Here is a 13778-nt window from a genome sequence, read left to right as displayed (position 1 = left end):
TCACCACTGACACCTGGACGAGTGCGTTCGGCCAGGGTCGATACATCTCCCTTACCGCGCACTGGGTGAACCTTGTGGAGCCTGGCAGCGATTCCTCACCTGCTACGGCGCGGGTGTTGCCCACGCCGCAAACAGCTGGATAACAACAGCAGCACCTACCTCTCTGACTCCTTCTCCTCCAACGCATCTCAAAGCTGTACCTCATCCGGAAATGCGAACCCAGCACCAGCAGCAGTAGGATCGTGGAAGCAGTGCAGCACAGCTGTTGGCATGCGTCAGCAAGCGTTGCTGAAGCTGATCTGCCTTGGGGATAAGCAGCACACAGGGGAGGAAATTTGGAGGGGAATAAAGGAACAGACGGATTTGTGGCTGGCACCGCTGGACCTGAAACCGGGCATGAAGCTAGACACCTGGCACGAACTGGCAATGTACGCAATAGAGGTGCTGGCTTGCCCGGCAGCCAGCGTTATGTCGGAACGCTGTTTCAGTGCTGCCGGAGGCATCATCACAGATCGGCGTATCCGCCTCTCCACAGAAAATGCAGACCGTCTGACTCAAATTAAAATGAATCAATCCTGGATTGGAAACGACTACGCAACACTCCTGGACCCCAACCAAGTAACATGACCGATGAACATCTGGGATGGTTTAGCGTTTCCGGTCCCTGTTTATTGAACCTCTCATCTGTATTACATTTATGACTGCATGGCGGCAAAAAGCATTGCTGCTATATCCGCACGCTTTTTGTCCTCATGCAAGGCCTGGGTTGTTGTGTCTCACAAAGCGTGGCCTTCTCCTCCTGCGCCTCCTCCTGTTCCATCACGTGTGCTGCTGCTGCTGCTGCTGCTGCTGCTGGGTTACCGTTGCCGGTCCCTGTTTATGGAACCTCTTATCTTTATTACATTTATGACTACATGGCGGTACAAAGCATGCTATCCGCACGCTTTTTGTCCTCATGCAAGGCCTGGGTTGTTGTGTCTCACAAAGCGTGGCCTTCTCCTCCTGCGCCTCCTCCTGTTCCATCACGTGTGCTGCTGCTGCTGCTGCTGCTGCTGGGTTACCGTTGCCGCGTGGTCCCTGTTTATGGAACCTCTTATCTTTATTACATTTATGACTACATGGCGGTACAAAGCATGCTATCCGCACGCTTTTTGTCCTCATGCAAGGCCTGGGTTGTTGTGTCTCACAAAGCGTGGCCTTCTCCTCCTGCGCCTCCTCCTGTTCCATCACGTGTGCTGCTGCTGCTGCTGCTGCTGCTGGGTTACCGTTGCCGCGTGGTCCCTGTTTATTGAACCTCTTATCTTTATTACATTTATGACTACATGGCGGTACAAAGCATGCTATCCGCACGCTTTTTGTCCTCATGCAAGGCCTGGGTTGTTGTGTCTCACAAAGCGTGGCATTCTCCTCCTGCGCCTCCTCCTGTTCCATCACGTGTGCTGCTGCTGCTGCTGCTGCTGGGTTAGCGTTGCCGCGTGGTCCCTGTTTATTGAACCTCTTATCTTTATTACATTTATGACTACATGGCGGTACAAAGCATGCTATCCGCACGCTTTTTGTCCTCATGCAAGGCCTGGGTTGTTGTGTCTCACAAAGCGTGGCCTTCTCCTCCTGCGCCTCCTCCTGTTCCATCACGTGTGCTGCTGCTGGGTTAGCGTTGCCGCGTGGTCCCTGTTTATTGAACCACTTATCTTTATTACATTTATGACTGCATGGTGGTACAAAGCATGCTATCCGCACGCTTCTTGTCCTCATGCAAGGCCTGGGTTGTTGTGTCTCAAAGCGTGGCCTTCTCCTCCTGCGCCACCCTCCTCCTGTTCCATCACGTGTGCTGCTGCTGGGTTAGCATTACCGGTCCCTTTTCCTGGAACCTCTTATATGTATTACATTTATGACTGCATGCCGACAAAAAGCATGTTACCTGTGCAAAGAAAACAGACATTTCCCGCATTTAAAAGACAGTTTTCCCTTTGAAACTTTAAAATCGATTTTCTCAAAAACTATAAGCTCTTTTTGCTAAATTTTTTTTTCCTCTTGTACCCACTCCCAAGGTGCACATACCCTGTAAATTTGGGGTATGTAGCATGTAAGGAGGCTTTACAAACCACAAAAGTTCGGGTCCCCATTGACTTCCATTATGTTCGGAGTTCGGGTCGAACACCCGAACATCGCGGCCATGTTCGGCCTGTTCGGCCCGAACCCGAACATCTAGATGTTCGCCCAACACTAGTCCTGTGGCCGTGATTTCAATCGCAAAAATATCGAAAACTAAAAGGCATAGAGCAGCCGTTTAGATATCATTGGAAAGGGGAGAAAAAGAGCTTTAAAATGATATGCATCTTTCCATAGTTACTGCACTGCTCAGAGTCCCTTTAACCATTATACCATCCAGCCACCGCTGACAGGATGGCAAGGGCTGGTTTATGTGCTAATGGGGCCCCTTTGACTCTGAATGGGGCCCCAAGCGACTGCTTTTGTTGCCTGGTCGGTAATCCGGCCCTGATTACCAGTATAAAAATGGCAGCAATTTAAATATTCCCCTTGAAAATCAACAGGTGAATTTTGATTGGCTATTATAGGCTCCATATTAATCTCAGTCACCCAGTGACCATCTGGGCAAAGTTTGGGAACCCTGCCATTAACAGTGTAAGAAGGCCCGCAGTCTACATTTTCCCAGTGAAATTTGTTTTGCTCCGCCTACTTTTTGTAACCTGGACATACAGTCACTCAATGACTAAGTTTGTGAGCTTTGGGGTCCTTGGCATCAATAATTTGTATTTTCCCAAGAAATGAAACTGTTTGTGGCTCTGTCCTCTTTTCTAAATTTGAACCCCAATGACTAACTGTACCAGGTTTGAGGCTTGTGCCATTAACAGTGTAATGAATGGTAGCATTTTTAATATTCCCCTTTAAAATCAACAGGTGTTTTTGATTGACTTTTTTAGGCTCCACCCACTTTTCTGAATATTATTCCCAGTCACAAGTAACCAGCTGTGCAAAGTTTGAGATCCCTGCCATTAACAGCGAAGAAGGGCTGCAGTTTACAATTTCCCAGAAAAATCTGTTTTTGACTCCACCCACTTTTTGTAACCTTGACACACAGTCACTACTCAATGACCAATTTTGTGAGCTTTTGGGTTCCTGGCATCAAAATTGTGTGAATGGAAGCAGTTTATTAAAAAAAAAGCAAATCTGATTGGCTGTTTGTGGCTCGACCCCTTTAGTGAATTTGAACCCCAGTCACTTGATGACCGACTGTAGCAGGTTTGAGGCCTCTGCCATTAACAGTGTAAGAATGACAGCAGTTTCAATATTCCCCTTGAAAATCAATAGGTGAATTTTGATTGGCTCTTGTAGGCTCCACCTACTTTTCCGAATATTAATCCTAGTCCCCCAGTGACCAACTGTGCCAAGTTTGAGAACCCTGCCATTAATAGTGTAAGAATAGATGCAATTTATCTTTTCCCATGTAAAAAGTTAGTTGTTTTTGGCTCTGCCCACTATTTCTAACCTTGACATACAGTCACTCAATGACCAAGTTTATGAGCTGTGGGGTCTTTGGCATCAATAAGTTGCATTTTACCAATGAAATTAAACAAATCTGATTGGCTGTTTTTGGCCCACTCCCTTTTCAGAATGTAAACCCCAGTCTCCCAGTGACTGACTGTATCAGGTTTGAGACCTCTGCCATTAACAGTGTAAGAATGGTAGCAATGTAAATGTTCCCCCTTGAAAATCAATAGGTACATTTTGATTGGCTGTTTTTAGGCTCCACCCACATTTCTGAATATTAATCCCAGTCACCCAGTGGCCAATTGGGTCAAGTTTGGGAACCCTGCCATGTAAAAAATTAAGTTGTTGGCGCCGCACACTATTTCTAACCTTGACATACAGTCACTCAATTATCAAGTGTATCAGCTTTGGGGTCCTTGGTATCAATACTTTGTATATTCCCATTGAAAAATAAACAAATCTGATTGGCTGTTTGTGGCTCCGCCCCCTTTCTGAATTTGAACCCTAATCACCCAGTGACCAACTGTACCAGGTTTGAGGCATCTGCTATTAACAGTATAAGAATGGTAGCAGCTTAAATATTCCCTTTGAAAACCGAAAGGTGAATTCTGATTGGCTGTTGTAGACTCCACCTACCTTCCAAATTCTTAATCTCATTTACCCAGTGACCAACTGTGCAAAGTTTGAGAACACTGCCATTAACGGTGTAAGAATGGCTTCAGTTTATATTTTCTTAGTAAAATTTGTTTTTGGCTCCGCCCACTTTTTGTAACCTGGACACACACACATCACTCAATGACCAAGTTTGTGAGCTTTCAGGTTCCTGGCATCAAAAATGTGTGAATGGAAGCAGTTTATCCACCAAGGAAATCTGATTGGCTGTTTGTGGCCCCGCCCCTTTTGTGAATTTTGACCCCAGTCACCCAAAGACAGACTGTGGCAAGTTTGAAGCCTCTGCCATTAACAGTTGTAAGAATGGCAGCAGTTTAACCACTTTACCCCCACGCGTACGGATTTCTCCGCCCCTTTTTTCCCTCCTAAAAAACCAGGGACGGAGAAATCCGTACCTTCCGTGCTACCGCCGCTATCCGCGCTCCCGCCGCTCATGTGCGCGCTCCCGCCGCTCGTGCACGCCGCCGTCCGCTCGCCCGGAGATCAATGAATGGGAAAATCCATTCCCGTTCGTTGATCTAAGCCCCCGCAATGATCTGCTGCTTCTTTCAGAAACAGCGAGATCATTGTGAGTCTCCCAGCCTCCTACTGCTTCCTGTAAGCGTCCTTCCGGACGCTTACAGGTCGCATGTAAACAAACACTCTGTGGCCATCTTGTGGCCAAATAGTAAACTACACCCTAAAAGCATTTTACATATACAAACATTACATTTACACAATAAATTAACTCCCACACTCCCCAATTTTTATTTTTTTTTGTAATTAAAAAAAAAAAATACAATAAAAAAAAACAACATAAATAGTTACCTTAGGGACTGAACTTTTTAAATATTTATGTCAAGAGGGTATAACACTGTTACTTTATAAACTGCGGGCTTCTAATTAGGGATGGATGCAAAACTGAAAAAGATGCACCTTTATTTCCAAATAAAATATTGTCGCCAAACATTGTGATAGGGACATAATTTAAATGGTTTTATAACCGGGACAAATGGGTTAATACATTTCATGGGTTTTAATTACAGTAGCATGCTTTATTTAAAAACTATAATGGCCGAAAACTGAAAAATAATAATTTTTTCCCACATTTTTTCCTATTTCCCCATTAAAACACATTTAGAATAAAATAATTCTTGGCATAATGTCCCACCTAAAGAAAGCCTAATTGGTGGCGAAAAAAACAAGATATAGTTCATTTCATTGGGATAAGTAATAATAAAGTTATAGACGAATGAATGGAAGGAGCGCTGAAAGGTGAAAATTGCTCTGGTGGTCAGGGGGTAAAACCCCTCAGTGGTGAAGTGGTTAAATATTCCCCTTGAAAATCAATAGGTGAATTTTGATTGGCTGTTGTAGGCTCCACCCACTTTCTTGAATCTTAATCACATTCACCCAGTGACCAAGTGTGCCAAGTTTGAGAATCCTGCGATTAACAGTCTAAGAATGGTCGCAGTTTACATTTTCCCATTTAAAATGAATGGCTGAAATTTGATTGGCTGTTTTATGCTCCGCCCACTTTTCCTGGATTTGTAACCTCGGTCACCAAGTGACCAACTGTGCCATGTGTGGCGACTCTGGCTTGTTTACTGTGAGAATGGCAGCTTTTTACATTTTTTCCATTGACTTGAATGGGTGAAATCTGATTGGCTGTTTGTAGCTCCGCCCACGTGTGCAGGGGAGCCGCGAGACCCCCAGAACGTATCATCCCAGGTAGTAAGGGAGCTGTGTACCAAGTTTCGTTCAAATCGGTCAAGCCGTTTTTGCGTGATCGCGGCACATAGATACACACACACACATACACACATCCGATTTTATATATATATAGATTTATGTGTGCATCAAACCAAGTAACACTTGACAAATCTGGCTTTGCAAATTTGGCCTAATTGGCTATTTACGAGACATAGCTCATGCAAATATGCATTTGCTTTCGCTTGCCAAAGTTTGCAGGGTTAAGCCAGATTTGTCAGGTGTTACTTGGTTTGATGCACACATAAATTCTCTATAAAAGATAAAGTAGCAAAGTGCCCCTATATACATCATTTAAGTAGCAATGTTCCCCAGATAACCGAATTAAAGGAATACTGTAGGGGGTCGGGGTAAAATGAGTTGAACTTACCCGGGGCTTCTAATGGTACCCCGCAGACGTCCTGTGCCCATGCTGCCACTCACCAATAATCCGGCCGAAGTGTACTGCGGATGCACAGACCATACTGGGCCTGCGCAGTACTCTCCTGGTGACATCAGCGGGAGTGAGGACACGGCAACCCAGGCACAGTGGTTTTCAGACTTTAAAGTCTGAAATTTCAGAAGTGAACCGGAGGCGGAGCTGGAGCATTGGGGAGTGGCTGCGCAGGAACAGGATGTCTGCGGGGGACCATTAGAAGCCCCGGGTAAGTTCAACTCATTTCTTTATCAGTAATAGGTGGTCAGATGTGCACCCCACATTTGAAATTCGACAAACATTACCCTACAAAGGTATAGGTAGCCAAACCTCCCTCCCAAGAATTGGTAGCCAAAGATACCCCCACTAGTATAGTTACCCACTCCCCCATTGTAGTAGGTAACCAAAGATGTCCCCCCAAGTATAGGTAGTCCTCCAAATGTGGGAGGCAAAAAGTGCCCCCTGAGTATAGGTAGCCCCCTCCCATAGGAAGCCAAAGGTGTCCCCCCTGTATAGGTAGTGTCCCCCTATAGGTCGCCAAAGGTCCCCCGTCCCCCCGTATATGTAGTACCCCTTTCCTAGCAAAGTAGCATGCTGGTGGAAGTGAGAAGTCTCTCTCACCATCCAGCCACCCGGGTCTCACCATCCAGCTGGGCTGGCTGGATGGTTAAGAGAGCCTACTCACTTCTGCCAGCATGCCACTCTGCATCGAGGAGGGCCCTAGGAAATGGAGGGAGGAGAGAAATCCGGCTCCCCTCTGGCGATCACCTGAGCGAAAGTACTTGGGGTCCAGGGGTGGCTGCAAGTGGAGAGACTCCTGATTCAGGGAGGCTTTACTTCAAAGTCAGTCCAAATTTCCACTCAAGTCTGGAAGAAAATGAGTCTTAAATCTCCTCTTGCCTTGTAGGTGGGTGCCTGGCCTTGGTGGTAACTACAATCTCATGCGTCGGGCATTCTCTTACTTACTCTTCCCATATTGAAAACCCACTGTGCTCAGATCCTGGTCCCGTAGTTTCTGCTCTCTTTTTTTATTCCCTCCAATGTTAGGCACCTAGTTCATTTCCTTTACATTACAACATCACTGAAGTCCGATTACCAATTTCTTTCTCCTTTTGCTGTATCTGCAGATGAAACACATGCCTTTGCGATGTGCGGGATCTCCAATTCTCACCCAGAAGATAACGATGAAAAGAAAAAATTCCCATGGATCGTTAAAATTTCAGTTACCGTAAGTTCAAGTCTCGGCTCTGCCTGTTCAGTAAGCCAGCACCTATTTAGTAGGAGACCTTGGGCAACTCTTCCTAACACTGCTATTGCCTATAGAGTGCTCACTTGTGGCTGCAGCTCTGGCGCTTTGCATCTGCCAGGAGAAAAGCGCAATACAGATGTTATTTGTCTTGTCTTGTAAGTAGTGACGGTTGAATTCTTCTGTGGACAAGCAGTGTCTAGAGCAAGCATCGTCAGCAGACATGGGCAATCTGGGGCTGCCCTACCTCCTAGTCTGAGTGTGTTGATGGGTGGTATTGCTCGGATACCCCCGATCATGGATTCGACTAATTTGGCTGTGATTAAAAACAAAATCCAGATAAGTCGTGATTTTTATCCAGATTTGAAATGGCATCATGAATTCTCCCCGGATTTTAACCGTGATTGCTTCTAAAATCCGAAATCATGGCCATGCCCATGATCATGGATTAGCCTTTAAGTTATTAGAAAAGCCCCCATACATGCTAAAATCCCCAAAAGTGCATGGATTATAAAGGTGGTACAACTTAGTGTTGGGCGAACAGTGTTCGCCACTGTTCGGGTTCTGCAGAACATCACCCTGTTCGGGTGATGTTCGAGTTCGGCCGAACACCTGACGGTGCTCGGCCAAACCGTTCGGCCACATGGCCGAACTAAGAGCGCATGGCCGAACGTTCCCCGAACGTTCGGCTAGCGCTGTGATTGGCCGAACGGGTCACGTGGTTCGGGCCCGAACGCGCTCTGATTGGCCGAACGGTCACGTGGTTCGGGTAAATAAATACCCGAACCACGTCATATCTCCGCCATTTGTCTGTGGGTTTAGCTTTGGGTAGGCAGGCAGGGTAGTTCGCTCTCCAGCCACGCTAGCCAGGGTCCCCCCCAGTCATTGTGTGTCGCTGCTGGGAACAGTAGTACACCGCTCGCTCAGCCACACTATATATAGCATTGTTTACTGCCACTGTGTACCTCGCTCAGCCACGCTATATATATAGCATTGTGTTTTCTGACACTCTGTGTACACGGCTTAGCCTGACTAATATAGCATTGTGTGTACTGCCACTGTGCACCTCGCTCAGCCACGCTATATATAGCATTGTGTGTACTGCCACTGTGCACCTCGCTCAGCCACGCTATATATAGCATTGTGTGTACTGCCACTGTGCACCTCGCTCAGCCACGCTATATATAGCATTGTGTGTACTGCCACTGTGCACCTCGCTCAGCTGCGCTATATATATAGCATTGTGTTTTCTGACACTCTGTGTACACGGCTTAGCCTGACTAATATAGCATTGTGTGTACTGCCACTGTGCACCTCGCTCAGCCACGCTATATATAGCATTGTGTGTACTGCCACTGTGCACCTCGCTCAGCCACGCTATATATAGCATTGTGTGTACTGCCACTGTGCACCTCGCTCAGCCACGCTATATATATAGCATTGTGTTTTCTGACACTCTGTGTACACGGCTTAGCCTGACTAATATAGCATTGTGTGTACTGCCACTGTGCACCTCGCTCAGCCACGCTATATATAGCATTGTGTGTACTGCCACTGTGCACCTCGCTCAGCCACGCTATATATAGCATTGTGTGTACTGCCACTGTGCACCTCGCTCAGCCACGCTATATATATAGCATTGTGTTTTCTGACACTCTGTGTACACGGCTTAGCCTGACTAATATAGCATTGTGTGTACTGCCACTGTGCACCTCGCTCAGCCACGCTATATATAGCATTGTGTGTACTGCCACTGTGCACCTCGCTCAGCCACGCTATATATAGCATTGTGTGTACTGCCACTGTGCACCTCGCTCAGCCACGCTATATATAGCATTGTGTGTACTGCCACTGTGCACCTCGCTCAGCCACGCTATATATATAGCATTGTGTTTTCTGACACTCTGTGTACACGGCTTAGCCTGACTAATATAGCATTGTGTGTACTGCCACTGTGCACCTCGCTCAGCCACGCTATATATAGCATTGTGTGTACTGCCACTGTGCACCTCGCTCAGCCACGCTATATATAGCATTGTGTGTACTGCCACTGTGCACCTCGCTCAGCCACGCTATATATATAGCATTGTGTTTTCTGACACTCTGTGTACACGGCTTAGCCTGACTAATATAGCATTGTGTGTACTGCCACTGTGCACCTCGCTCAGCCACGCTATATATAGCATTGTGTGTACTGCCACTGTGCACCTCGCTCAGCCACGCTATATATAGCATTGTGTGTACTGCCACTGTGCACCTCGCTCAGCCACGCTATATATAGCATTGTGTGTACTGCCACTGTGCACCTCGCTCAGCCACGCTATATATAGCATTGTGTTTTCTGACACTCTGTGTACACGGCTTAGCCTGACTAATATAGCATTGTGTGTACTGCCACTGTGCACCTCGCTCAGCCACGCTATATATAGCATTGTGTTTTCTGACACTCTGTGTACACGGCTTAGCCTGGCTCTATAGCATTGTGTGTACTGCCACTGTGCACCTCGCTCAGCCACGCTATATATAGCATTGTGTTTACTGCCACTCTGTGTACACCGCTCAGCCAGACTATATACCGTTGTTTACTGACACTCTGTGTACACCGCTCAGCCAGACTATATACCATTGTTTACTGACACTCTGTGTACACGGCTCAGCCTGACTATAAAGCATTGTGTGTACTGCCACTGTGCACCTCGCTCAGCCACGCTATATATAGCATTGTGTTTTCTGACACTCTGTGTACACGGCTTAGCCTGACTATATAGCATTGTGTGTACTGCCACTGTGCACCTCGCTCAGCCACGCTATATATAGCATTGTGCTTTCTGACACTCTGTGTACACGGCTTAGCCTGACTAATATAGCATTGTGTGTACTGCCACTGTGCACCTCGCTCAGCCACGCTATATATAGCATTGTGTTTTCTGACACTCTGTGTACACGGCTTAGCCAGACTATATAGCATTGTGTGTACTGCCACTCTGTGTACACCGCTCAGCCAGACTATATAGCATTGTGTTTACTTCCACTCTGTGTCTGCTGGGCCTGGGAACAGTAGTACACCGCTCACCCGCCACTGTATAGCATTGTGCTCTGTGTCGCTGCTGGGAATAGTGGTACTGTATAGCATTTCTGTACTGCCACTGTACTGCTGCCAGTCAGCGTGTACTGTAAGGATAAGTGAAATGAGGAAGAAATCCGGTGAAAGAGGAAGGGGCAAGGGAAGAGGTGTTTCCCCTGACGGTTCACGTACAGGCCACAGGGGAGCACCCAAGAAAACCCACTCAATACCGCCCATGTTGTCCAGGACAACAACCCTCACAAATCCAAAAGAACAGGACCAGATAATTACTTGGATGACCTCTCAAGCGTCCAGCAGTGGGTTAAGCAGCACCAGCACATCACGCACGAGGTCCGAGTCCTCAGCCAGTTACAAGGAGCCAGTGGGCACAAAGCTGACACAACCGGCAGCGACACCACGCACACAACTGCCAGATAACCAGTCCTATGAATTACCTCAGGACACAATGGGGTATTCGCAGGAGCTATTCCCAGCCCAACAAACTTCCACCTATGAAAGGTCAATGGAGAAACAGCCAGAAATGTTGTGCCCGGATTCACAACCATTAACTGTGGGAAATGCACCGCGCACTGAAATACAAGGCGAGTCCGAGGAGGACTCGGAAACCCAAATCCCAGAGCAAGTTGGGCAGGAGGGGTTGCAATTGCAGGAGGTCGGCCGACAAGATCTGGAAGACGACGTTGGAGTGAGCTGCGCAGAGGTTGTTCTGGGGAGCTCTACTCCACGGCGGCGGCCCCCCACAATGACATATGACGAGTTTGAGGAGATGGAAGAGGAGGGTATGGACAATGTGGACAGAGACCCAGATTTTATTTGTGAACGAGAACATCGCCGTCGTAGCAGCAGCACAGATGAGTCTGTTGAAGAACCCACTGCTGCACGAGTTCGCCTTGTGCCACAAGGTAGGCGGCGCGCAATTTCAGGCACCACAAGCGTGGAAGTTAGAGTGAGAGGCAAAAGAGGAGGAAACAGAAATCGCCAGCAAGGAGGCAGGTGCTCCAAAGTCTGGGCTTTCTTTGAAGACTGCACTGAGGATGTTACCATGGCGATTTGCAAGGTGTGCAAGACTCGCCTGAGCAGGGGGAAAAGTATTAACAACCTCTCCACCACCAGCATGAGCCGCCACATGCTATCCAAACATCCCACTCTGTGGGCAAACGCGGCAGGACAGGGTACCAGCAACACTGCCTCCCTTGGGTTCACCAGACTCACCACCAGACCCGCCTCAGCAGCAGCAGTAGCCCAGCCATTGCGTGGTTCACAACATTCACAAACATCAGACGACGCTGACACTGTCACTTTCCGGAGTAGTGCTCTTGAGGTCTCCCAGTGTTCATCAAACACAACAACCAACAGCCCTTCCGTGTGCAGCGCTACGGTTCAGTTGTCTGTGTCGGAGATGTTTGAGCGCAAGAGGAAATTGCCAGCAAATGACCCCCGGGCCGTGGCAGTAACAGCCAGCATAGCCAAGCTTCTGGCCTGCGAAATGCTGCCATATCGAGTGGTGGAGACAAACAGCTTCAAGGGCATGATGTCAGTGGCCATCCCACGTTACGTGGTTCCCAGCCGCTACCACTTTGCGCGCTCTGCAGTGCCTGAGTTGCATGAGCACGTGGTCAGCAAAATAACCCGAAGCTTGAAGAATGCCGTTGCCTGCAAGGTTCACCTCACCACTGACACTTGGACGAGTGCGTTCGGCCAGGGTCGATACATCTCCCTTACCGCGCACTGGGTGAACCTTGTGGAGCCTGGCAGCGATTCCTCACCTGCTACGGCGCGGGTGTTGCCCACGCCGCAAACAGCTGCACCGCCGTCCCTCCCACTGGATAACAACAGCAGCACCTACCTCTCTGACTCCTTCTCCTCCAACGCATCTCAAAGCTGTACCTCATCCGGAAACGCTAACCCAGCAGCAGTAGGATCGTGGAAGCAGTGCAGCACAGCTGTTGGCATGCGTCAGCAAGCGTTGCTGAAGCTGATCTGCCTTGGGGATAAGCAGCACACAGGGGAGGAAATTTGGAAGGGAATAAAGGAACAGACGGATTTGTGGCTGGCACCGCTGGACTTGAAACCGGGTTGTGTGTGATAATGGGAGTAATCTCATTCGCGCTTTAAGGTTGGCTAAGCTGACACACATCCCTTGCCTGGCGCACGTGATGAACCTAGTAGTTCAGCGGTTCCTGAGGACATACCCAGGCGTGGCCGATCTTCTGTTGAAGGTGCGTCGAGTGGCCAAACATTGTAGAAATTCCAGTACTGCTTCGGGGGCACTCGCCAAGATGCAGGAGCGCTTCAATCTCCCCCACCATCGCTTGCTGTGTGATGTCCCTACGCGCTGGAATTCTACGCTGCACATGCACGCTTTTGTGAGCAGAAGAGTGCAGTGGTCCAGTACATGACGGCGCAGTACCGAGGCGCATCCGGACAGCTGCCAAGCTTCTGTGGATCCGATTGGGCCAACATGTTGGACCTCTGCCAAGTCCTCCAAAATTTTGAGCAATCCACGTTGCTTGTGAGCAGTGACAACTCTTCAGTCAGCATTACCATACCACTGCTGTGTTTACTGAAGAGGTCAATGTTGAAAATCAAGGAAACAGCTGTCATGATGCAACTGGGGGAATCTGAAGGAGAAAACGATCAGCGTGATGGTACCAACATCAGGCCATCCGCCTCAGGGAACGCTGGCCCCAGCAGCTATGACGAAGAAGAGGAGGAGGAACAGCTGGAGTTGGAGCAGGAATTTCATGCCACCACTGACGAGGGCCAGAGCGGTGCACGTTGGACTTCCACAATTCAGCGCGAATGGTCAGCAGAAGCAGACCAGGAGGAAGGTGACGACTATGATGCATCACAACAACTATCACAACGCTCACAAGAGGATGATGAGGATTCTGGTAGGACTCTTTTTTCATGGGCCCCCCTCACCCCCCGGGTAAATTCTCCCTCCCCCAACACAAACAGAAAATAAACGCAATTCGGCCCACATTTCAGCAGAAAACAAACGCAGTTCAGGCAACATTTCATCAGATAATAAACGCAGTTTGGGCCACATTTCATCAGATAATAAACGCAGTTTGGGCCACATTTCATCAGATAAT

General features: G+C 48.2%; 1 protein-coding gene across 1 annotated transcript in view; it reads left to right on the top strand.

Annotated features, from left to right (window-relative positions):
- The window catches only part of LOC137528776 (complement factor B-like), a 219292-nt gene that overhangs the window by 134250 nt on the left and 71264 nt on the right, over window positions 1-13778 (top strand). The window contains exon 11 of the mRNA XM_068250347.1: window positions 7477-7577. Within this exon, the coding sequence (XP_068106448.1) occupies window positions 7477-7577 (101 nt within the window). The remainder of the gene's footprint in view (window positions 1-7476; window positions 7578-13778) is intronic.

This window comes from Hyperolius riggenbachi, chromosome 8, assembly GCF_040937935.1.
Source record: "Hyperolius riggenbachi isolate aHypRig1 chromosome 8, aHypRig1.pri, whole genome shotgun sequence".
Taxonomy (NCBI): Eukaryota; Metazoa; Chordata; class Amphibia; order Anura; family Hyperoliidae; genus Hyperolius; species Hyperolius riggenbachi.
This window is presented reverse-complemented; position numbering and strand designations above follow the sequence as displayed.